We start from the raw sequence: 26081 nt of genomic DNA, 5'->3' as shown, positions 1-26081 counted from the left end.
TTAGTGCTGGCAGACTCCACACAAGGACTTCAGAGCCTGGAGATGCCCACATTAGTGCTGGCAGACTCCACACAAGGACTTCAGATCCTGGAGATGCCCACATTAGTGCTGGCACACTCCACACAAGGACAGAGCCTGGAGATGCCCACATTAGTGCTGGCACACTCCACATAAGGACTTTAGAGCCTGGAGATGCCCACGTTAGTGCTGGCAGACTCCACACAAGGACTTCAGAGCCGGGCGTTTTCTTGGAGCTACTGAAATGTCTCTCTGTGGGTTGATTGTAAGGGCCTGGAATAGAGCCTGTTCTGGAATAGGAAAAGGCTGTCCTGTATATTGGCTAAGTGGGCGGAATTGTCCCTTCTGCTGTGATAGAGCATTACAGTGCACAAGTTCTAGATGCACATGCCCAGGAAAGGGGGTCCTATAGATTAGATAAGTTCAGTGTCCCGCTTTCCTGTCATTTGTTAAGAGATGCAAGGATAATTTGAACTGCTAGCCATGGAAGAGGATGTTCAAATATCACACGTCCTCTTCTGTGTTGCTCTGGCTTCATTGGTTCCAGAGTTTAGGTGGAGTTTCCTTAAGGATTTAAGGCAAGGCTGACTTTGAGGACTCTATAATTATAATCATTGCAGTTGGAGGGTAGAAAACAAACATGCCTCTCCTTGCCCTCCAGGCATGGTGTCTGCCTACCAGAAGCCAGGAGAGGTATTTGAGGTCCAGAATTGTTTAAATTATCAAATCCAAAACTCTCAAAGTGATGAGTGTCTCTCAGGATTTCCTTCCAGACTTTTCTATATGCATTCTGTCAGAGAGACCAAGTTCACATGCCATGAGAGGAAAGAGAAAATTCCGTTTTAGTAATGAAATGCTAGTATTCAGTAGGGAGGCTTTGGTGGGTGAGTCTTACTAAGAGAATGTTTTACTAATGTGGTTTAGCAGTGAATCCATTGAAAGCTCTATACTTAACGAGAGAATCTTGCATCCTTGGTGATGTTGAGAGCCTGAAATAAATGGTTTCTCTTTCGTCATGGATACCAGCTCATGTGGCTAAGCACAGACCTGGTGGACTCACTGACTCAGGTTTAAGTGCCAGGTTTAAGCCCTTTCCATTTGATATCTGTTCCATGGATAATGAACTGTCAGCCAGAGCAGCAGTGCTTTTGAACAGGGACTCAATCATGAGCCCATCCCCACTGTTGTAGAAACAGTACAGGAGGGAGTGTTGGTCTGCACCCTTTTATGTCAGTCCATTACTGTTGACGCTGATGATAACGGCCTTTCAGAAAAGGAGACCCCATCTGTCCTTGAAGGGCCTTTTGTGGTCACCAAACCAACCCCCTGTTTTATTCAACAAGGGTATAGCTCGAACACGGACACCACCCAAAAGTGTTTGGCTAGAAACTAAGGCTCCACCTTCCCAGAACAGCACTTTTTCTATGGCACTGTGCTTTGCAAAGCACTTTCATCTTGCTTACTCTTTATTACAGTTTTCTGAGTGCTGGAAGACCCATAGCCATTTGTTGAATTGTTGTTTTGTAGACCCTAGAGGAAAGCTGGGCCGTTATCCTTTAGAGCGGAATGTCACTTGAGTCATTTAATTGTCTGCTGGAAGAAGACTTACGTCTAACTGAGAATGTTAAGAATAAATGCTTCCCCACAAGGAGTATTAATCCCAAGAATGAAAATTGCAGTGAAATAAGGAAGTGCATTAAAATTCTTTTCTATTGGGCCATTGGAAGAGGCCATGAATGAATGGTATTTGGTGAAAAGCAATACAGACTAATAGAAAAAGTCTTGAATAGAAATTGATGGTTACTTTCTTTTTAAAACATATTTCTTACTTATTGTTTGAGAATTTCATACAAGTATACAATGTGTTTGGACCAAGTCCCCCACTTCCTTTTTTCTAACTTGTCCCATACTTCTCCCCCAACTCTCTCTACCAACCCTTTAATTTTCTTAATGGGGTATGTGTTTCTTCTAACCCCAGATGCTGTTATTTTCTCTACTGTATTCTGCATCATTCCCTGAAACTCAGCTTCATTTCCCTAAGTAGAAACAAGTCAGTGGGACAGAAACAAGACCTGCTGTCAGGCACATGAAGAACCTTTGCTGTCTATCCTGAGGCCTCTTGAAACTTAGGCCCAGGGGAAGAGTTGGCTGTCCTGGGGGAGAGGCGCCACATTCCCTGAAAGGGGCAGCTCAGCTATGTGGAGAACATGGCAGTGTTACCAAAAAAGAAGCAAAAACATGACCTCATTTCTAGAGAGTCAAGACCCATAGTCTGAGAGGCCTGGTGTAGTCAGGGGAAAACCGCATGTCCCATCCTGTCTTGGAAACACGTTATGAATCCTAAAGCCAGGTAGGGATGCCAGCTACCAACCAAACACGATTACGATGTCTAGGCTGTACCCTTGGGTCAGCTGGCCTTTGTTGTCAGAAGACTCGGGCTTTGAACTGAGTCCCAGGGTAGTCAGACAGACAGGTCATGTAGAATCACATGTCCCATATTCCTGTGTCCCCATTTTCTTCTGGACAGTGCTCTGTCCTTCCTACAAAGTGCATAGTGGATGGTTACCATGGGAACATAGAAGCTGTGTCTGTAATTCCCTTTGACAGTGACCTTTAATGCCTCCTCCTTGTTCACCGATGCCTTCTTCCTTAGTTGCTTATATGGCCATTTTCCATTAAGCTGGACCAGATGATTCACTGCCCGTTTTATGCAATTTCATGGCAGAAACTTTTAGCGGACCAGAGACGACTTAAGCGCGAGCAAGAAGAAGCCGATATTGCAGCTCGCCGCCACACAGGTGTCATCCCGACTCATCATCAGTTTATCACTAATGAGCGCTTTGGGGACCTCCTCAATATAGATGATACTGCAAAAAGGAAATCTGGGTTAGAGGTCTGTTTTGGTCGCCGCCAACTGCTGCTTGACCCGAAGCAATATTTGCCTTCCTTTGGCATTGCCCTCTGTAGGCCAATTTAGTTCTCCAAACAGCGCCTGTCATCCTGGCTTTCTTAGCCTTGCTTTATCTCTTTTGTGGCTGGTAATAGACATGAGCCCCACTGTGTCCTGTGCTCTATATGTTAAGCATGCCTGGCTGTGGAACTGGGGTCTGCTGGCGCACACTCATACTGCATGCTTAGAGCATTGGCTGCCTCATGAGTCCAGTCCTTTCCATCCTGCATTTGACTGTGATACCATGTTGCATTGTGGTCTGCTTAGAAACCGGGTCCCTTTGGCCATGTGTCTCAGAAGCTCTGGTATGGACAACCCCAAGAGTCTTCTGTAAAGAGATGGTTAATGAAGCTTTCGTTATTAAAGTTACATTTTATAGCATTAACTTAGTGGTACTGCTGTTGAAAACTCAGAGAACAGTACTGATTGCTCAGTGGTGCTGGAGCATTTCACTGAAGTTTCAAACTCTGACCTCTGCAGCTTGGGTAAACTCATGGAGAGTATAAGAGCATTCTGAGAGAAACCTCATCTGCTCCCTCAACTTTGACATTTCTAAGCTTAGACTACAAAAGTTTGATATTCCAACAGGAATGAAGGGCAAGAGTGTAGTGGGTTTATCCAGGTCTTGCCTCCCACAAATATGTCAGTATGGTAGATCCAGGGCCAGCTCTCAGTGAGAGTTTATAGCCTACCACATGACCTTACGAAGCCCCGCTGAGCCAATGTCTTCTCAGGGATGTGTCTGTGTCTGTGGCATCATGAGCTGGACTTTTTGAGCTGGAGGAAGTGACCCCAGGAACTAGTTTTATGACCTGGTAGTATAACCAACTTTCTGTCTTTCAAGTGATGGAGGCATCATTACCTTTTTTATTTTTATTTTTTAAAGGAATGAAAGGTTCCTGGGAAGAAGTATTAAAGGAAAAAAAAAAAGAATTTGACCTAAAGAAGGAAACTAGGGTTGGGGGAGGGCAGATTCTGAAATATAGAGAAAAAAATGGAACTGTGACCAGATAGAAACCAAAGGTAGCAAGTGTTAGCCCACTGTGAGTGACAGGCAGCTTCTTGGTGTACAGAGGGCTCCTTCACATAACAGTCCTGCTCCAAAGACTCTGGTGCTCATTAACCCCATTCAAAGGTCTACCTGTGTGAGGAAGAAGGTGGCAGCCTGAAGAACTGCTTTAGGGATACATGGGCCTGTCCGTGCTGCTCAGCAGGAGTAGCTGTGGCAAGGGAGGCACTCTCTCTTACCAGACCTGCCTTTCCTCTGGAATGGTGTTTCCCAAGTTATGTCAGAACCTCTAAAGACATATCAAAATGCAGACTCCTGCATCCCACCAGCGATGTTAGACCTGGGGTGAGGTCTAAGAATTTGCAGGTTCATGAGTTTGATGCTTTGATGTTTTCAGGCCCACGTAAAGAACCACTGTCCTTTAGCTGACTGACAGAACTGGGACAGTGAGTCCAGCAAGTATGGGTACACTGTGGTGTGTGGATCCATTTCGTTCTCATTAGGAGTCAGCAGCCACTCATTCTGTGTAGTACTCTCCCTGTGTAGAGCAGAGACAATTCAGTTTGTGTTTTTTGGGGTAGCTGTTAGTATAAAACCACCTTCATACACAGTTATATGTCAGCCAGGTGAGGTGTACAGTGCCTGGGATCTAGAGTTAGGAGGATCAGAAAGTCAAAGCTATTCAAAGAAGGAACGTTTGCTGCTATGGCATAAATTTTATAATGTTCTCACAGCCATATACCTGGGTGACATGTAATCTATATCTCTCCCCACACTTTTTTCTGTTGTGATTTCTATGAGGTTTTTTTCTTACAGTGTTGGCCTTTGGGTTTTCTATTGTGAATGTTGTTATTGATCCTTACTCTCACATCTGTTCTGCCCCTGTTTGCCTACAACCGTTAGAAAGTATGCCATAAACATAGGTGTTAGGATGGCGTGATATTAACTCAATTGTAAGGTGGTTATTGAGTTGCCCCCCTAACCTGTACGTATATAGATAGATGGGAACGGCAGCAGGGAAATGCAGGATACAAAGTTTGTAGGAAGAGCCAGTCTAAGCACACGCCTATGATCTGGAAGCTTGGGAGGAGGATCCAAAGCTCAAGACCATCCTGGGATGCAGTGAAAACAGAAACTTAAAACAGAACAAAACACAAACATTTCTGTGGTGCAGTATGAACCCTAGAAGACCCCCCCCCCCGTGAAGCCCAAGCTGAGAAGCGTGGAAATGGAGGGCATCTGACTAAACAGCTAGAATAATGCGATGGTGTTTTTGGGAGCCTTTTCTCACCTTGCCTCCATTTTCCCCTCCTGCTCTGCTCCTGTCTTCTGCTCTCATAGAGGACCTACCATTCATTTCCTTCATGCTGTTTCCCTAGGCAGAGGCCATAGCAGCTGAAGAGGTCAGAGGTATTCGGATAGAAATAGCTTGTGCATGTGATTAGAAAAATTTCATGTGTCCCTCTAAAAACCAAACTGGTTAAAATAACTACTTTTAAAGAAGAAAGAGATTCAATGTAAGTTGATAAAGGTGAAGTTCTTGCCAGAGTTGGAGCTGAACAAATTCCAGGCTGAGATTGGCACATAAATGTACTTAGTTGGGACAGGAGAGGTGCCAGAGACAGACGTGTAGGTGTGCCTGGGGTATGACCACAAGCCTCCACCCAGGTTAGGGAGAGAGATTTGATTTACTAGACAATTGAGAGCTGAAGCCAACATCAAAGCAAAACCGTGAAGTGTGGAAGAATTTGTGGAATGTTATTTGTGCTCCTGGGTGACAGTAGATTAGACTGAGGAGAAGGTGAAGTCAAAGGAAGCTTTGTGTCTGTGGGAAGCAGAGGTCAGCCCCAGAGCAACGGGGCTTTGGACTGACAGACTTAATGAGAATGTGGAGACGGCTAGGCCTGGCTTCCCAGCCTGGGGTGTGTAGGGGAAAGGAGCTTCGACAGCCAGGATGGAGTTTCAGTAGGTAGAGATATACTCAGGGTTTACCCTAGCTTTTTCAATAATGTCACAGACTGTAGGGACATAGAGGATGCAAGATGATATGATAGGTGAACCAGACTCTGTTGTGCTTTCAGTTTCTAACTTATACCAGGTAAACAGGAGATGCCCCACAAGGAGTAAGATGATAGGTAAGACTTGTCTGAAGACAGTAGCCATGATCAGCTTGCCTGAGGGGCTTTTCAAACCATCTCTTAACCTACAAATGGCCTTCTTGCGGGGGAATTTTCATGCATGGCACAGCTGACTAAACACCATCTATCATGCTGATGGGGTCAGGTGCTGCAGTCTTGCCCGGATTTTTAAACCAAGATGAACTGGTTAGAGTGGATCTCTCTGCTTCGCTTTCTAGATTCTTGTGGAAAATGTGTCCCTTTCATTGTTTGTCAATCATGAGTTTTAACTCTGCGTTATTTCTTGTGTTTAGATGAGACCTGCCCGAGCCAAATTTGACTTTAAAGCTCAGACACTGAAGTAAGTGCTTCACATTTGCCTTCTTAGCTGTCTCTTTGGATATACTGTTTGCTTAGGGGGAAGAGTTGGGATAGACAACTGTTGCTCACAAAGATAGAAAAACAGATAATAAACAGTAGATGATTCATGCCAGCACTGATACGTCACATGTATTAGCTCATTCAACTCTGATGAATCTGGACTGTGTGGAGCAGATACTACTATTTCCACGTCCAAAACTTAGAAAAACAGTATGAAAGAACTTAGATCACCTGAGAGGTGATAGAGTCAGGATTCGAACCCAGCACCTCGGCTTCTGAAGCTGACTCTTAGGCACTGTCCCACCCACTTTCACCCTGAACAGGTTCTCGGTTTACTTGATTAGGGTGCTACATAATTTGACCTAACCTTTAGTAGAAGGAATCAGAACCAGACTCTAGGAATATAACTTGACCTATTTTTTATAGCATTCCCAAAGGCGGAAGGACGCCCGCGAGATACTGACATTTCTCTAAGTGTGTTCCTCAGAGTGTTCCTCCTGCAAGATGTTCTTAAAAAACAAAACCAAAGAATGAGTGTTCTAGAAATGAGTCAGAGATCCAGCTCGTGGTATATTTGGTATATTTAGGCCCCGCTCTCCCTGGGAGTTGGCATGTTCACGGCTATGGAACTCAGAGACAAAAACTGAGCTGCTTATTTAGCCCAAATTTAGGTGACCAGGAAACCTTTCTATTTTCTGTGGAATACAGTTTGGGAAATATTTCCACACACAGGTTCCAGAAGGACTTGATAGCTTTATAGCTAATTATGGATTAAAACAGACCATGAGTTTTCTTTTGGAAGCCAAAGATAACACGGGCAGCCACATCCCATTGTCCTGCTGACAGGAGACACCACATCTAGGAATAAGAGGAGTGCTTCCATTCATGAGTGATGGGAAATAATGCCTCTAACTCCTCCCCCATGTTTCCCATTTCTTCCAACACAAAAGGAATGGCCAGACCAAATTTGTAGAACACAGACATAAATCCAGTGTGGTTGGATTTGACTGTATTTCGCCATTCCCTTAGCACGCTACAAGAGATGGGTGTGTGGACTTTAGATTTAGAAAGTTGTGACTCTGAGACTCATATCTCTGTAACTATGGCCAGTGTATCAATGTCTCTCACCCTCAGTTTTCCTCACTGGTAAGATGAGACTAAAACTGCACAGTGTAGCAGAAGTCCATAAGTATGATATCTACCATCCTTATACTTGATCCAGAGAGAGAATAACAAAGACATATGAATTAACTTGTACTTTAATCAAAGAGAATATTTTCCCCTAAATTGAGACTTTGGGTGATACATCTTTTTAGAATTCATTTTAAAGGGTTTTTTAACTCCTTCGAGTAACTAATCAGATAGAAGAGGTAAGAAAGTGAGAGGTCCATAGGACTGCCATCATTTATCAATACTGCTAATGCCAGAGAGCAGGGCCTGCCTTATGTTCCCATCATGGCGTGCCGCCTGCTTAATAAATCTGTGTCCCATGGTTGGTAAGGATAGATCGTTATGAATGTGTCCTATTCATGAGCTTAAGTCATTAGAGACTGTTGTGTGATAGGGTCAGGGGCTTGATGTATGGCTCTGGAGCCTGACGTTGGCAGATGACCATGTTGCGTTGCAACAATAAAAGGTTGTACAAATCTGAAAGTACCTTGTACTGTTAATTCCCAGTCCCCTAACATGCCACGTAGGTATGTGGATCTTGTGGGAGCTGAGAGAGTGGCCTGAAGCACTGACTGCACTGGAGACTGGTTCCCTGGTTTTCTCTACTGAAGGGGCGGGTCAGACCAAGCCGCTGCCTAATTAAGTAAACAGGGACTTTATATAGAAAGAGGTCAGGAACCAGAGTGCCTAAAAGCCAAGCTTCTGGTACCAAGGTACCTGAGGAAGGACATCAGCCTCAGAATGTCCATGTAGTGACTTTCTGCTTAACAGTGGGACGGTTTCAGGTCCCATATGCCAGCACACTGTATGACACCCATAGGGGGATTCAGAACATGTGAAGGAGAGGGGTTTAGAAAGGAATAGCCAGAGGTTTTTCCATTCCACAAAGATGAACATCCTGTGCCCTCTTTATGCACTTAATTTTACACTCCAGCTCCCAACATAGGATCCACACAGACCTCTTCAGGATGCTTTTTTATCCAGCTCAGAGCCAACATTTTATAAAGGTTCCAGCTGTGCCCTGTTACTTAGCCAGCATTCCTCATGTGGGGCTTCCTGGTATACTGCAAAGCTGCCACACCCCTTCCAAATGATGTTGGGTTGGAGCAGAAATTAAAAATATATATATATTTAATTTTTTAATTCAAGAAAAGTTCAGGTTATTATTTTATTTTATTTATTTTGTTCTGTTTTCATTTTGTTTATAATTTATTATTTTTTCTCCTGAAAACAGAGTCCTGGTTAGATGTGAGTGCTGTCAGAGCTGAGGCAAAGAGATGGCTGTGGAAGAAAGAGTTGGGAGGTGGGGAGGAAAGGCACAAAGAACATTTGAAAGGGCATCCCTTTTTCTTTCTAACTCTTCTTTTCCGTACTGAGAAGGAAGGCATGACTCCAGAGCATGCGCTATACTGGGTGTTTCTCCTGCAGCTTGCAGCTGCATTCGCCAGCCTTGGATTGGTCAGATAAAGGAACATTGTCACCAAGAGCTCAAGCTTCCTGACCAAGTCCCAGAACTAGTAAATCTTTGCATTTGGCTTGAACTCAGTCTGCCTAACTTCAAAGCTTCCTAGTACAGGCTGATGGAGACAGATGGTGAAGGAGGGGGATAGGTAGGGGTACCAGGATGTCATAACCTGAAGTGGTTCAGGCATGTCTAGCTGTAGCACACAAGGAGCAGTGAAAGCATCCAAAGGGAGACATGTTACCATTTAATAACCATAAATTAAGGCTGCCGCGCTCTACCCTGGTGCGTCTCTAATACAGAATCCCCCCCCCTCAAATGCATTAAGAAAATCACAACAAATTATTATGGCCTCTGAGCACTCTAGTGCTAGTAAGTGTGTGTGTTGACACCCATCCCATGAAAGACTAGAAAACTACCCAATATGATATAATTTCCTGACAGTTAGGGTTCTTGCTTCCAAGAATGGAGCCTCCTATCTTCTGAAACTTTGTCCCCTTTGACTGCGTGTAAAGTCTTGCACTGAAGTATCTCCGCCGTGCAGTTTTTAAACATCTACTAAAAGATAATGACCTTCCGTCAACAGGGAGCTGCCTCTGCAGAAGGGAGACATTGTTTACATCTACAAACAGATTGATCAGAACTGGTATGAAGGTGAACACCATGGCCGGGTGGGAATCTTCCCACGCACCTATATTGAGGTACCACAGCCGAAGCTCCATCCTTCTCAAGAGAAGCTCAGCATGCCTAAAACGCCATTTTCTTACCATGTCCTGTGTTCTCTTCTCTTCCTCCCCTTGCCCCTTTGCTTTCTTTCCTTTCTCAGCTTCTTCCTCCAGCTGAGAAGGCTCAGCCCAGAAAGTTGGCGCCCATGCAGGTTTTGGAATATGGAGAAGCCATTGCGAAGTTTAACTTCAATGGTGATACACAAGTAGAAATGTCTTTCCGAAAGGTAAGCCACACACCTCATCCTGACTTTGGGGACTTTGATTGATGCCGTTGTCTCAGAGATGCGATGTTGCTATGGCTGTCAATCTGTAACCTCAAGAACATAGTAGATGGGTCAAAAATTGAAATAAGGGGGAACCAGAGGCTTTTCTGAGATGAGACTTTATTTATTTTTATTTTTTGTGTGTGAGTGTTTTGCCTGCATGTGTAGCACCTTCTGTGAAGGCCAGAAGAAGCTGTTAGATTCTCCAGAACTGGAGTAACATATGGTTGAGAGCCACCACATGGGTTCTGAAAAACAAAACCCCAGGTCCTCTGGGAGAGCAGATAGTGCTCTTAACTGCTGAGCTATTTATCCATCTCCCAAGATTTCTTTTTAATTATTTACACAACTCGGTTTAGCCACATTGAATTTACCAATTAAAGCCAGTATTTGTGGCATCTTAGACATCATATATTAACTGTATTCAACCAACATTTAATGATAAGCATTGTGCTGATGACATTGATTTATAATGTCTCCATAAACCAAGTGGGGAAACAAAACCATTGGTACCAGGAGGAATTTTAAAGGCTTTGAAACCAAAAGTCAGGTTACCAGAATCACAGTTTGTGTGGAGGTGAATACTTGATCTGAGCCTCCACTGCCTCATGAAAAAACATGGAGAGAGAAGGCCTCTTTGGGCATTCTGAGAAACCTGAATGAAGCAGTGTGGCTTGGGCCAGGCCAGCATTCAGTCCACAGCTGGGAGCAGTTCTTGTGGCAGAGCTCAGTACACTCCATGTGACCGCAGTGACCCTGTGGGTGGTGGGATGAGGCGGAGGGGAAGGGCCAGCTTCTTAGACATTCTCTGAGTGTCGTAATTCCCCAGCTTACTGAAATTATAACAATCACTAGTTTTATTGAGGATCAAGAGAAATTAACTAGTACCTTGGAAATAGATAAGCAACCTTATACAAAGAAGAAACCAGATGGTTCCTAATTGTGCCTTGTCAGTGAATTCATGATTAAATTGTAACATATGTGGAAAGAGATGACCAAGAGTGGTCAGTTAAGTTTTTATAACATCTGCATAAATGGAGAATTATGAGAGACCTTGTTCCAATATACCTGTAATCCACATGCTGGGAGGCAGAGGCAGGGGGATGTAATGATTTCATGGGTATTCCGGCTATGAAGCAAGATCGTGCGTGCGTGTATGTGTGTGTGTGCACGCATGTGCGTGCATGCGTGCATGCGTGCGTGCATGTGTTTTCCTTGATAAAAGTGCTTCACTCTATATCATTAAGTATGAAGAAGTATATAGGTGAGAGTGCAGTGACCCACCTGATAAAGTATTCACCATACAAACTTTAAGACATGAGTTAAATCTCCAGAAGTCATGCAAGTGCAGATGCGTCCTGTGACCACTACACAGGTACTATTACACATGTGTCCCCTCGTACCCACCATAAACACGTTAGGAATAACAAAGTCAATTTGGGAGCAACCCATGCATAAAAATCAAAATACAGAACATACTCAATTTCCATAGAGGAAAACAGGGCAAGTCTTACCTGGAAAGCACCTATGTATTAACAGTGGTAATCCCCAGAGATAGCATGGTAGGGGGCGATTGCTTTGGGCTTTGGGTTTAATCTTTATTGTGACTTTTCTGTGACATAAAAATAAAGTATTGAAAAGAATATAGAGAACCTTCTGAGGGTTGGGTGAGATGGGTAAAGATGCTAGCTGCCAAGATTGGAAACCTGACTCCAGCAAGTTGTCTCTGACTTCAACCTACATGTTATGCCGCTAGCACTCTCAACCATACATACAAAATTATATATTATATAATTTATTATTACATAATAAATAATATATACACAGATATACATATACATATACACATATACACATATACACATATACACATATACACATATACATATACATATACATATACATATACATATACATATACATATATATATATATATAATTTTATATGAGAAAGATAACCTTCCGAGTTGGGTGCGATGGCTCACACCTGTAATCCTAGCACACAGAAGGTTGTGTTAAGAAGACTGTTATGAGATGAAGGCCAGCCTGAGCTACATAAGTGAGTGTGGGCCCTGTCTCAAAAGAGTCAAAGGCTGTAGAGGTGGCTCAAGGGTTAAGAGCACTTGAGGTTCTTGCAAAGGACACGGGTTCTATTCTCAGCACCCACATGGTGGTTCACAACCATCCGTATCTCTAGCTCCAGATACCCTCTTCTGACCTCCACAGGCACCAGGCAAGCTCATGGTACACTTAATTACATGCAGAAGAAAGTTTTTCATACAAATATAATTAGTTTAAAATAATATAAGACTAAAAGAACAACCCTCCAGGGCCTTTGCCTTGCAGATGAAGGCTGGATTATGTGAGCACTTTGTTTTAAAGGAGTCTTAGACACTACAGTTGCTATCCGTCTCCAGGGCATGAATCTGAGGTCTTATACTGAAATGCTTAACTCCTTGGTTAAGGAAGCTCTACTGTGTTAGCATCCCCAACCTAGTACTCCATCCAAGGCCAATAGACATGAATTTCCTGAGCATAGAATGTGGTGAAGGATACAGGACAGTGCAGGATACAGGTAGGGACCTCCAATAGGCCACAGTGTGGTGCTTTAAGACCTCTTGCTTGGCCGTGTCTTACAGGGGGAGAGGATCACACTGCTCCGACAGGTGGATGAGAACTGGTACGAAGGGAGGATTCCTGGGACATCCCGCCAAGGCATTTTCCCTATCACCTATGTAGATGTGCTTAAGAGGCCGTTGGTGAAAACCCCTGTGGATTACATCGACCTGCCTTATTCTTCTTCTCCAAGTCGCAGTGCCACTGTGAGCCCACAGGTATCTAAGCTTTCAAACTCAGCTTGAAGTTTTTATCCTCAGCTGTGTCGATGTCTCTCTGATGCTCTGACTAAGAGCTACCTAGAGCAGGGTGGGTTGGGGGTTGTTTTCATACCTGTCCATGGTATTTTCCTAGTACTCTAAAACATTGGAGGGAAAGGTAAGAGTTTAAGATAATTGCTGTAGGGATAAAGTGAAAGGGAAGAAAAACAAGCAAATTGTCAGTCGGTGCATCCCTGTGAAGCTGCCAGTGTACGCCCCTGTGGCCCAGCATGCTTCTCTGTGCAATACTGTCCATCAAGATTGCTTTCCAGAGGACAGTGGTTGGAAGATAATTTCATGTTCTCATCCTTAGACATGTATACTAGATTCAAAGTGCTTCTGCAAGCCTTCACTGGACTCAACGCTGGAAAAGAAATTTAGCGTGTGTCAGTCTCTACTGGGTCAAAAGGGAGTAGTTTATAGGCACAGTCACATGGTTGCTTTTCTCAAGTTTAATTATGAGCATAATTGTTTAAGATGTTATTCCAAATGGTGCCTGCTTTCCCAAAGCCAATAAGCAAAATCAGGTAGGGTGGCATCCTGTGAAATGAAATGGGGATGATGGCTGAAACACTGGAACTTGGTGGTGCTGATGTGGTACCTCCTTTCTCCCGTCCTCTATCATTTTTCCCCTCCCCATGGTGGCCACCAACACAGCAGCGAGCACTTGGCATAGAGCATTAAATGGGCTTTTGTGAACAGCCATCTCACTTGAGAGGCTGTGGGACTGAACTGGGCATCAACCAAGAGTGATAGCAAAACAAAGTGAGCACGCACTCCATGCTTCTGTATGGAAGACTCAGCAGAGCTGAAGGAAAGGCCTGGACAGAGACTGTCCACCTAACCAACCCTACAGTTTTGGGTCAGGGTTGTGGTTGCAAGAATGGTTTAGTTGGCTGGGGTGGGGCACTTCCTGGCTTTCCCTTTGAAATGTGAGCCCAGCGCTACCCACAACTGTCTGATGGGAGCCTTTCTCATCTCCACGCTTCTCCTCTCTCCACCTGCCTGCACACACTCCTGAATCCACCCAGCCTCACCAGATGATTTCTGTTCTGGACACCAGGGTGTCCTGTTCATCCTCTCTGTTTCATTCTTCCTTATGCCCCTGTGGTGGTTTTCCTCCTTTCCTTTATGCTGACACTTTTATCTCTGCTTCTTTCTTTTGTTTTCTCCTCTCTCTTTTTCTTTTTTTTTTAAGTGTACTAGTCACAGCAAGCTCATCATGCCAGCCCCTTCATCTCTACCCCACCCCCGCCGAGCCCTGTCCCCTGAGATGCACGCCATCACCTCCGAGTGGATCTCTCTGACTGTCGGGGTCCCAGGCAGGCGTTCTCTGGCCATGACACCACCCTTGCCTCCTCTGCCTGAGGCTTCTATCTATGACATGGACCACTTGGCCTTGTCAGCGAGGGCCCGTCCCTCTTTGCCACTCAGCCTCCCCTATTCAAGTTGGTCAGATCACGCCACTCTGCGCTCAGTGGTCTCCCCGATGGCCCTGCCTCCACCCCACAAAGCCTACTCACTGACACCCAGTGCCCAGGCTCCTCTTCACGTCAATGGAGATGGTGGCATTCACATTCGCCAAGATGGCTTCTCCCAGCCACCACTTGGGAACTCTGATAGGGTCATCTCAGAGCTTAGTGACGCCTTTAGCAGCCAGAGCAAGAGACAGCCCTGGCGAGAAGATGGACCATATGACAGGAAAGCAGAGAGCGAGGCAGGTGAGAGATACCCTGGTGGACCCAAGATCTCTAAGAAGAGCTGCTTGAAGCCTTCAGACGTGGTCAGGTGCCTGAGTTCTGAGCAGAGACTCTCAGAGTTCCACACTCCTGAGGACAGCCAGTCTTGGAAGCCTCTGGGTAGCCCTTTCCCAGCATGGGAGGCTGGGCCGCCAGAGCTTCACAGAGGTGTCGAGGCTGACAGGAAGGCTGCTCAGAGTGGTGTGAGCCAGGTAGGCCTGAAGCATGACTGGTGGGCCTTGGCCTCTTGCTTGTCATGGTGAGCCAGACCAGATGTCTTACCCTTGGTCTATTAACTGAGGCCAAGTGGGTGCCTGTGAGATCCGTTTGCTTGCCTTGGAAGCAAAGGGATGACCAAGAGGGAATGGAGGGGTTGTGGACTAGGGTGTTGGCTGGGGATAGTTCAAAGAAATGTATTCTAGCCTCTTGAGATGATTTGACAGTATTTCTCCATTGACACCTGCTACCTTGGTACAGAAGCCCTCAAGGAGGAAAGCCTTCCTTGTGTCCCATCCACGTCCTAGAGAGTGTCCTTGGTCTGCTCTGACTAACACAGCTGAGAACACCAGGCTTTCGTGTGATGTGGTGTGCTTTCCTTGTGAGACGCACTGTTTCCATAACTCATGGTGCTCAGTTTTGTCAGGTGTTTGTCTTGTCTCGTGTTTGTGTGGGGCCAAAGGGCCACGTTCACAATGAGCTAAAATATTTTGGGTCTTCAGAGGTGACAAGATACAGGAGCTTCTTATGTGGTTGAGGCCACTAACTAGGTGTCCTAGGTTTTGAGTTATGGTTCTTCTCTCTACGTGAACTACAGAGATTTCAGCATGTCAATCAAGGTGGACTTAGGGTATTTTGAAGGGACATTAATTAGATAACTAGACAGATCATTATTCAGTTTTGCTTGTGTTATTTAGTATCCAGGAAGTCAAAGACTTCAGGCAATTTTTCTGTAGTAACCAAATTTGAGTACCAACTCCATCTAACTTTTGTGATGGGAATTGTTCACCCTCTCAGAGACTCAGTTTCCTGAAAAGAAGATAACTTCCCTCAAAGCATGGTCCAGAAAATTCCTTGAAATAATGTATGCAGGTGTTAAGCACACATAAGCACTTTGTGAAGGAAGATAGACCTGCCATCTTGGGTGATCTAAAACTGCTTCTAGGGCCAGGGACATAAGGGAACCTCAATAGAGTCAAGTCTTTTCCTGAAGCCGTCTCTGAGTTGTATGTCATCTGTTATATAAAGTACCCACAGTGGACTGCTCCTCTCTCAGACTGTTTCTCTTATTTCCCCCTTGTAACTCTGTCTGTTTTTTGAGGATTTGTTCAAGGTGCCTCTGTTACTGGTCTATGGACAGGGTCCAGAGGTTGTTAAATCCCTTGCTTGAGGAGCCCATATCCAGTGATAGTGGCTGACAGAGTTGTGTCACCTGGCCAGTAACAGGAGCACAGAGGCAGGCTGGACCTCCACAGGCCCGTGTGTCTGGTGTGGAGATCACTGAGGGTATTCAAGTGTGTGGTAGTTTATGTGAAATTGGGCTTAGACTACATAAAGTTAGCAAGCATTGAACATGCTTCTTCAACACACACACACACACACACACACACACACACACACACACACACACAGAGGCCCTAGTTACTTATATGTAAAGTAGGGGTGAAAACAAACAGTGCACCCCTCCCTGGAAGGGTCACTGTGATGATCAGAAAAACAGTGGCTATCAGTAGGGTACTTGGCATATGGTCAGTCTCCGTTAGACAGGCTTTCCTGCTCTGACTGCTGTATATGGTTGCCCGTCTCCTAGTGCTTGGCTCTGGGACAAGTGTACTCTAAAGAAAAGTATCCAGCTGATTAGGAGGAAAAACATAGTTCACTGGAAGAGATAGTGGAGTTGGCGGTTGAAAAGGCTGAAATGTCTGACAAAGGAGCAGTTCACAGATCAACCTAAGGTGCCTGGAGCCCTCCTGATTGCCAGGTGTGAGTCATCGCTTCAGTCCAGTTCCAGGATCCAGTGTGTACAGGAAGTGCGCACAGCACAGTACGGAAGCACCAGTGAGGTTCAGGGTACACACTTCCTGCTTCCTAACCAAAGGTAGGAGGAGCTGGCAGTACCAGAGATTGTGTTGATTGAAAGGCCAGGCTTGTTGAGGGTTGGATCTCCTTTCCTGGTGAGTCTCTGGACACCAGGTGTATCACTTCCTGTTCCCTCCCTTCCTCCTCCTCCTGGCACAAGCCATTTCCCTGTGGATATGTAGAGGCCATGGTCTGGTTAGCTGCTTTTGAGAATTGGAGGTATCTGGAAGGGTAGCTGCATACACACATCCTTCTCAGCAGCTCACTTCAGCCAAGACAGCTCTGGGGATGGATCCTTTATAAAAGACTCCTTCTTCTTGAGATCTGTTTGGCCGACAGGCCAGCTAAAGAAGGGAAGGACTTACTTCATCAACTGTTCTCTAGTGGCCCTGTCAGGACATGACCTCAGGCTGTGTCACTTGTCTGGTTAAATGCATTCCAGTGTCAAGAAACTTGCCAGCCACTCTTCTCCTTAGTGGGCCCCAAGTTCCGTTTGACCTTCTGTTGGGACGAGGGACTTGGTTGAGAATCTGATCAGTAAATGGAATATTAAGTGAGAATGCAGTCTAAAAAGATTGTGATGGTTTACTCCTTTTTCTAAATATCTTGTGTCCAGTGTGTGCTAAGTGCCTGGGAGCAGAAAGGCTTGGACATCACTGCAGGCTTCCTCTGCTTCTCAGGAAAGTCTTTCCTCTGGGCTTGAAAGACACCCTAATGAGATGTTTCTTTAGAAAACAAGGCAGCTCTTATTCTAAAGTTTCCCAGCCCTTTTATGTGTGCATGTGCTCCTGCTTGTCCTCCATGGCTTCCCATAGGTGCTAAGTTTCCTAGGAAGCCTTCTCTGGCTATCTCCCCAACCCCTGCACAACTGGATGAAGACTCTGAGCCTGGCCTCTGTGAGCATGCTCTCACGCATTTGCCTCTTTGCAGGCCTGTGTCCCTGTAGGGCATTAAGGCTCAACTTGTGACACCTAATCTATGGAATGTGCTCAGTAAATACTTGTTAAATGAAAGAAAAGATTAAATAAAAAATCTGAGCAGACCTAGAAGAGTTTATGATATTGATTGAGGAGTCAGCCCTGTTCACAAGTAATTATAATCCAAAAAGAGACAACGTCCTCTCCTGGAAGTTCAAGATGGGGAGACATAATATGCAGAGGAAGAGAAAGATGATTGCAAAGTAGCAGTGTGTGTGTGTGTGTGTGTTTAAAGATTAGGGAGTTTTCCCATAGATACAGCAGATTGTAATTGATATTCAAAGGCCCAGAGGTAGGGAATACAATGTGTCTATGGAGAAAGGGTGTGGTCCTAGATTCAGCAAGCTTTGGGTGAACCTATGGGTTGATAGATCGGTGGGATCTTGCCAGTGAGGCTGGGACCACAGCTTGGCCAAAGCCTGTTTGTGCCTCCATCATTCACCATACCTCTGAAGAGCATGGATATCATCTTCCTTGCTGTTCCCTAGCCATTGACAGTCAGTTCCTGCTCTGCTGCTTTCCTTCCATCCTCTGGGTCATCTGCCCACATCCCAACTTTCTGGATAGGTGAACTCCTATGGAAGATGCTTTGATGTCTCAGTCATTTCTACTCTCAGAATGCCTTCACGATAGGCCAGGTATTTATGTTTTTAGGTTTGTTTTCTCTAAAGACCAGAAGGGATAAATCATTGTCAGGGTCTCTAGGGAACCAGGCGGAGCATTGGTCTCCAGGTTCTGGTCCTGGCTTTGCCGTCAGTCTGCTGAGTATCTGTGAATGAGTCACATCTCCTTCCCTACAACTTCCTTGTTCATAAACAAAAGATGCTGACGTGGGACCTGGACTTCCTTTCCGCTGTGGTGTTCTGTGATGAGGTGAGGAACCCGTGTGAATTTCAGTCGGTGAGAAAGATCACAAAGTGTTAAGTATGGGCTTTATAGACCCACATAGCTTCACCGTTGAAAAACAAACACCTTTTTGCTTGTTTTTTGAGTGATGACTTTGTTGACTGGACAAAAGCACACATAGGTACACAGAAACCACCCAGGAGATCAGGAATAACTGGCAAGTTCTTGGATTCTGTTTGGCATAATTTTGGCTTAGCATGTAGAGCAAGCTAATCTAGAAAGTAAAGGTGGAGATTGGGTGAGAAAGCTCCGCCATTAGCGCCACCAAGCATTCACTGCACCTCCCCAAGAGAGAAGCAATTTGCTGACTGGTATCTGGATTTGTGGATAAGAGTGCTTGACATTTGTGAGAAGCCTCATTGAATTTCTAAATTAAATCAGGCATCCCTGTAGTCCCATAAGTCAGGAAGGAGAGGCAGAAGGATCAGGGAGAGGAGAGGTACAGCTTGGCTAAAGACAGAAATATGTGCTTTGGTAAGCATGTAGGAACTAAAGTCAGTCCCCAGAAAGATGCAAACAAAGGCAGGGGCCTGGCTGGAGAATGGAAATCAGGAAAGGAAGGGGAGAGTGAGCTGTAACTTGTAGGAACAAAAAGGAAATGGGAGGTATTAAGATCACTCACACACACACCACACACCACACAAACACACCAGAGAGAAATATTAAGATGTTCTGAGATGGGAAATGTTTTGCTTTGACTCACAAGGGAAGTCTCTAAGCACACCCAGTGAGTGTTAATAGTTTATGGGAGGAGGAGAGACACTGACTGTTCTGACAAAATTACCTGCAAGTGTTCTCTCACTACTCAGTGGTGGAAAACCAAGACCAGAAGTTCCTGCTGTGGTACCAGAAGAAATGGGCAGCTTCTGTAGAGATCCAGGTGCCAGCAGCAGAGTACTGAGAGGTGACTTTCTCTCAGCACCCCTGCATGACTAGCTTGCTGGTTGTGAAGTTTCCTTCTGACAAGGCACCTAAAGGACCGAATATAGGGACAAATGCACAGAACTTAAGAGTCCAGGAAACAGATGGCCAGATAGACTGGAGATAGCACACTTAGCACAGACCACATAATGGAGACTCAGCTCAGGCAGGGCCTGTTGTGTGCTGCTGGGGAAGCAGGAAAGGGTCAGAAGACAAAGATGCCTTTCCACCACGAGAAGAACATGGGGGCTAGGGCCTGGGAGGGAAATGTAGGGAGTAGGAGACTCATTTTGCTTGGGTTGTATAAATTAAGAATTTGGGGGCCAGCAAGCTGCCTCAGAGGTAACATGCCACCAAGCCTGAAGGGTTGAGTTCAGCACCCACATGATAGGAGGACAGTTACCCCCTTTCACCTGCGCACCATGGCACATGCAGGCCCTCCAGTAGTGTAATCTTAAATTAAAAAAAGAAATTAGAGAACATGGGATTTATACTCAACACACTGATGTCTCTTTTTATTTTCTTTTGTTATGAATTAAAAAGCATGAGGTTCGCTGGAAAGGGCCTCGGTTCTTCACACCTGAGCCGCACAACTGCCATCTTTCTTAATATGACAGAGAAAGACAAGGTGGACAAAGTCTGATGTGAGAACACTGAGTGTTCCTGAGCATTAGAAACAGATTTCAATTACAACAAGTCCATGCGTTGTCCCACGGGTGCTCTCCAAGGAGATTAAGTACACGCACTGGGGAGCTCAAGGACTTACAGTAACTAGCTTTGTATTGAAATCGCCATCTTTTTCTCATTGAATATGATAGGAGAACTCAGTGGAACCAGAAGCCCCTGTGCTGGTTCTCTGGAAGTCCTGGAGCAGAAACCCAGGAGTGAATTGTCCAGGCCTGCCTACTCTGAGTTGCCTATGGTCCATAAACAGTCAATCTTGTTTCACTATCCTTGGGCAATACCTTGCCTCCAGAGTTCACAGAACTGAAGTCTTCATCTGTGTCTGGAGGCTGTAATCTGACAAGTAGAACAGCTGCCTCCTTTGAGCTGTGTTGGTGCTACCCATTTCTAATTATTCATTCATAAGAGCTAGGGCCGAACATTATGATATTTATTTTGGAATTTGAAATCTTCATTCAGAAGACAGTCAGTATCAGAGCCTGTCTGGGAACCCAGGTTGTTCATTGTCCCTTTAGGAGGCCAGTGTAGGTTGCATAATGGAAGGTTAAATCAGAGGAGGCACAGGGTACGACTTAACTAGAGCAGTGCCATCTCAGAGACTCGGAGGCAGTGGCCTATCAACAGAATAGTTCCTGATGGCTGTGTGGAGATCCAGGCCACACAGGGACAGGGTGTCTATCCCACGCGCTCTTCCGGGGTTCTCTAGCATGTGTGCAGCTTATTTTGGACTTTAGCCTTTGGCACAACCCCAGAACTGGAACAGGATGCTTAGTAACTGCAAGAGCACCAGGTGCTTTCTGGGTCCCAAGGGGATTAACAGCTCCAGGGAAGCTGAGGTCAGATTTCTGACAGACTCCAAGCTAAACACAGACAACAGGGAAGCAGCAAGGACACACACACACACACACACACACACACACACACACACACACACTGCGGTTTTTTTTAGAGGAAACAAAAAGAACACCCCATCTTGAGTGAGTCCAGAGAAAGCTGTTTCTGGATCAGCAACTAGTTCCTGCTTATGACTGGTGGGGAGGTGAAGGGGGTGCAGCGTGTGCCTGCTTGAGTGTGTGCACGGACATGCCTTGCATGTTGGACTGGTTGCTGTTTTTCCAGGCACATGGGAAGCTGGAATGTGACTACAGACTCCAAGATGTACGAAGCATGAGCTCACTCTCCCTTTATTCTTAGCATCAGCCGGGTCCTGATGAGGACATGGATCTACTCTTAGGCATAAGGAAGGGGAAACTGAAACTCTGAGGGAGAGCACTGCCAGTAGAAAGGAAATGGGAAGCACACAGGCAGTTTAAAATGTCCTAGCGGCCATAGTGAAGCAGACTATATGAGTTAATTTTAATGATGCATGCTGTTTCACCCAATATATTACAATTTTATTTAATGATCTATTTTACATCTTTTTATTTTGAACCAAGATTTTGAGAACCAGTGTCTGTTTTTCAGTCGTAGCACATTTCACTTCATCCTTGAGGCTCAGACAGCGCAGGCTCAGAGGAGGAACTGCAGAGCTGGCACGTGTTAGAAAGCGGGACAGGAAAAGTGAGACCATGTGCCTAGAGGGAGAAAACCCTTTGAGGATAAACAGCCTTCCAATTGAAGGGCTGATCCAGGTAATGGGTGTCAGTGGTTTCCAGCTACATGTGAGCTCTCCCACCCCAATACGTTTACATTCCAGCTATATGAGCTATTTTACCAAATCTAAACAAGGAGAAACAGAATCTGATAATATTTACCTGACTACTTCCTTCATTTATCCAGCACTAAGTGGGGAACCGACTTCTCTACCTTCAGGACTGGGATTGTCTGTACTCTCTGGATGTTAGAGTAAGATGATGATTATCTTCTGCTTTGGCCGTGGCCAGAGACCAGAGGAGTTGCTGAGACACTGATAGCCCTCTAGTACTCCTGGGTTTAATACCAGATGCTATTTTTAATGGCACACCGTCTATAGGAGGAAATGGCTTTGAGCATCTAGAGCAGTGGTTCTCAACCTGTGGCTCTCAACCCCCACAGGGGTCGAGTATCAGATATCATGAATATCAGACATTTACATTCTGATTCAAGTATCAGACATTTACATGATGATTTACAACATTAGCAAAATTTCAGTTGTGAAGTAGCAATGAAATCATCTTATGGTTGGGGGCCACCACATGAGGAACTGTGTCAAAGGGTCATAGAATTAGGAAAATTGAGAACCAACGACCTAAAGTAAAACATTCAGGAAGAGAGGCAGAGGGTCCATTTTAGAAGAGGTATAAATTGGGGATTAGAAACATGATGTCAGCCATCTTAGCCTGACCGAGGGGATGGGCTGAGCTCTTGCACTCACAGCGTTTGTGCAAGTCCCCAGTCTCACTAGATCTTAAAATTCCCTCCTCTAGCCTCTCGTAGTCAAAGGTTAGTAAAAAGTAGGGTGGAAGCCATTAGACCTTGATGTTCTTATAAATAGCAGCTCCATCTTACCACCTTTGGTTCCCAGATCCTCACTAGAGCTGTATATTATTTCTCAGGTGATTGGTTCCAGCCACAGCAAGGATGCCAGGGGCTTTTTAAAGCTGTGGGCACCATCCCAAGAGGTCTCCACATTCTTCTTGTATTGCTCTGGCCTGAGGTCATCAGGCCATTAACTGGAGCTTGGACTGTTTGTTTTTAATGAGAACTTTCGTTGTCATGAGGTATGGCCCAGACCAGTCTTAGGCATACTGAGGCCAGAAGACCTCACTTGAGTTCCTCTACTCTCTTACTTTCCAGTGTCAGGCTGAGAACAAGAAGTGTCAGCAGTGGCCAGAGTCTGGCATAGCCCAGATAACAAAGTCAGAGTCTGTGCTTTGATAGGGTCCTGGGTGACATACTATCCTTCGGTACCCTGACTGGCTGGCCAGTGGAGGTGATACCACCATCTCTCAGACAGACAGCCATTTCTGTTGGATAGCACTTGCTTTAGAAAGCTGTCTCTTCTGTCATGTCACTGAATCAGTATCCCACAGACAAGGTGTGCAGAGTTAGCTTCTTTCTTCTGGATACCTGTATAGCATGTACTTGGAAATGTCCACTTCCTCCTCTGTTACATGGAAACCTAGGCCCAGGAGCAAGGTGGTTGGTGGGTGAGGCACAAAGTTAACTCCAGCCAGCTGGCAGAGGCTTGAAGAACCCCAGACATCAAAGCAGCAGCATGAGAGGACCCTTCAGTTTTGTCTTTTACTCCTCTACTGCTGGAATAGAGGCCAAGAGGATGGATTTCAGTGATAGAGACTAGGAAAGGCTTTTTAGAGAACTTGAAGGAGTGTCTCAAAAATAACAGTGAGGGTGGCTGGAGAGAGAGCTCAGTAGTTAGGAGCACTGACTGCTCTTCCAGAGGAGCTTGCTTACCTCTGGTCCCAGTGCCCACATCACAGCTAACAACTCTCACTAACCCCAATCCCAAGGTAGTTGGATGATCTTTTCTGACTTTCACAGGTATTGCATGTACATAGTAAACAGACATACACGCAGGCAAGATATCCATACACATAAAATAGAAATAAATAAAACTAAAAATAAAATAATAAAATGCATAGGAAAGTGATTCCTGGTGCACTGTTCTGCTGAGCATGCAACAAGGTGAGGACATCTGCAGTGGAAATGAGCAAGAAGGGTGACGTGGCAGAACTGTCAGAACAACCAAGCAGTTCACCTCTCACCAGTGGGCCGTGTGATCCTGAGGTGTGCACGGCCCACCTTAGGGCACACGTTTTTAGGAGAACAGTGTGATCAGCACATCCTGCCTGACTCCTGTTTTGTTTTTTGGTTTTTTTTGGGGGGGGAGGGGGGTGGTGTAATCATTGATGATTATGTCAGCACACCTGATAAGGATATGTGGAAGGTGGTGGTGTGTGAAAGAGGTCAAACAGGACAGTGGCAGAAGCCAGACCACTGCACTGCCTATGTGACCTCACCGTCTCTCTGGCTCTCTCTGAAACAAGTGTGGCCTGCACAAAAGAGGATTTCTAAGTGCCCTTCTTAAAAGACCGTGAGGCGGTTGTAATCATCACAGGTTACCTGGAGGGTGACTCCAAAGGTGGACTTCCAAGTATTCATTCAGTGAGACCTCCTAGAACTTGGAATTGAATTCTCTCTGGAGAAAGTGATTCCAAACTCTCTTCCAACAGATGCTTGACCCCCTCATGGGAGCCCAACTTAAAAAGAAGGTCTACATTGCATGGTCTCATTGCATGGCCTCCCCTAGGCTGGTGATACGAGAGGTGATTCATTGCTGTGTTTCTCTCAGGACACACTGCTCTGAAACTCACTCCATACCTCACCAGACTAAGTCATGTGTAGATTCTTTTGAGGACGTGGTCTTGTTTCAGACATTATCTATTACCCAGGAATATCTCAATAGTAAATTATTCAGTCTCTGTGAGTGCCCCAGGGTGGTGGTCTTGATGGTTCCACCATTGGCGCCCCATCACCCAAAACCTGAAACTACCTTCAATACAGTAGCCCTTCCTTTGAAATATGTTCACTGAGATTGGAGGGTTCAGAATGGTGTGAGGGTGCAGGGTCAGGGGTGGGTACCACAGTTCTGTTTGTAAAGGCAGACTTTCCCTGTGTCTCCCGCCAGTCCGAGGACCCCGTGTTGTCCTCACCTCACTCCCACCACGTTTCCCATTTCCCATTCCATTGCTGGATGCTTGCTTCTAATTCTGTACATCTGCATTTTCTCCTGTGCATCTGCCATGTTGTCATGGAAACCCAGTGGCCGTGGGCCGCAAATATCTGGTGTCATCTGAATGTGGTGGCGTGGTACGTGTATTTGCTCATGCTTTTTCTTTGAATCCTTTCCAATGTGACATCTGCTAAAATGTCTTCCTTATGATTTGCTTGGTGATCACAGCCTTCTCATCATTCATTGAGCGCAGGACCTGATCTCACAGAATCTGAAAAGAACTATGTGGTAAGACGCCTGTTGAATAAGACTGTGGCTTTCCTAAAGAGCACCCTTACTGACTACAGCGTGTAGACCAGAGTAACTCCTGGTAAACAGCCCGCTGTGGTTTGCAAGAGCCCACGACTGATGTAGTAGAGCCAGGGATTTGGCCACCCTCCGTCCTCTGTGCCTCTACAGGAGAGGAGGAATTTAGAGACAGTTCCACTCTGCCTGCAGGTGGGATTAAATGGTGTGCTAGTGCATGACTGGGGATACATTGTTGCATTTGCAGCCAGAGATTATTTCAGCTATAACAGTTATACACTAATTACAGGCTGTTATGCTGCTGCCTTTTAAAAAGTCATACTAAATGCCAAATTCCTCTGTATCTTACCTGTCTTTCCATGCTTACCTGGATCCCTCCTGCACTCTACCACTGGAATCTCTCTCCTTTGTTTTTTTAACCTGGATCTTCAACTCTGTTTTCTCCCTGGACTTACGTGCTTCGTCTGGAATGTTACATCTCTTCCTCTCTCTTTTTTTTTTTTTTTTGTCCCCACATTGACTGTTTTATGGGGGTTTCTGGATACCTCGGGGCCACCTCACAGGAAGCGGTTTGCAATGAGATCATAAACATTGCCGAGAAATCTGTTCATTACTGCAGCACTGTCTCTCATCCCCTTGACTTCCATCACAAGGTATCCCCTTCTGACAATAAATCATCTTTAATCATTTCTCAGCAACCTCAAGCCCAGCAGCGAAGAGTCACCCCAGACAGGAGTCAGCCCTCACAGGATTTGTAAGTACAGTCTGGGAAATTTGGTTCAAATGTCATTGGTGGACTTTCTGCCTTGGAAAATGGATGGTTAGC

General features: G+C 45.4%; 1 protein-coding gene across 20 annotated transcripts in view; it reads left to right on the top strand.

The window, feature by feature from the left end:
* The window catches only part of Sorbs1 (sorbin and SH3 domain containing 1), a 221586-nt gene that overhangs the window by 188829 nt on the left and 6676 nt on the right, over nucleotides 1–26081 (top strand). For 10 of the 20 annotated variants that reach the window (XM_028772843.1, XM_028772838.1, XM_028772833.1 and 7 more), the window contains 7 exons: nucleotides 2744–2911; nucleotides 6409–6455; nucleotides 9694–9808; nucleotides 9934–10059; nucleotides 12738–12932; nucleotides 25178–25237; nucleotides 25951–26009. In XM_028772843.1, coding sequence (XP_028628676.1) covers nucleotides 2744–2911; nucleotides 6409–6455; nucleotides 9694–9808; nucleotides 9934–10059; nucleotides 12738–12932; nucleotides 25178–25237; nucleotides 25951–26009 — 770 coding nt within the window. Of the gene's footprint in view, nucleotides 1–2743; nucleotides 2912–6408; nucleotides 6456–9693; nucleotides 9809–9933; nucleotides 10060–12737; nucleotides 12933–14172; nucleotides 14926–25177; nucleotides 25238–25950; nucleotides 26010–26081 lie in introns of all 20 variants that reach the window. The other 10 variants (XM_028772886.1, XM_028772869.1, XM_028772860.1 and 7 more) reach the window with 4 other exon arrangements.

Source organism: Grammomys surdaster, unplaced genomic scaffold (assembly GCF_004785775.1).
Source record: "Grammomys surdaster isolate TR1022 unplaced genomic scaffold, NIH_TR_1.0 66, whole genome shotgun sequence".
Lineage (NCBI taxonomy): Eukaryota > Metazoa > Chordata > Mammalia > Rodentia > Muridae > Grammomys > Grammomys surdaster.
Note: the sequence above shows the minus strand (reverse complement) of the source record. Positions and strands in the feature narration are given on the sequence as shown.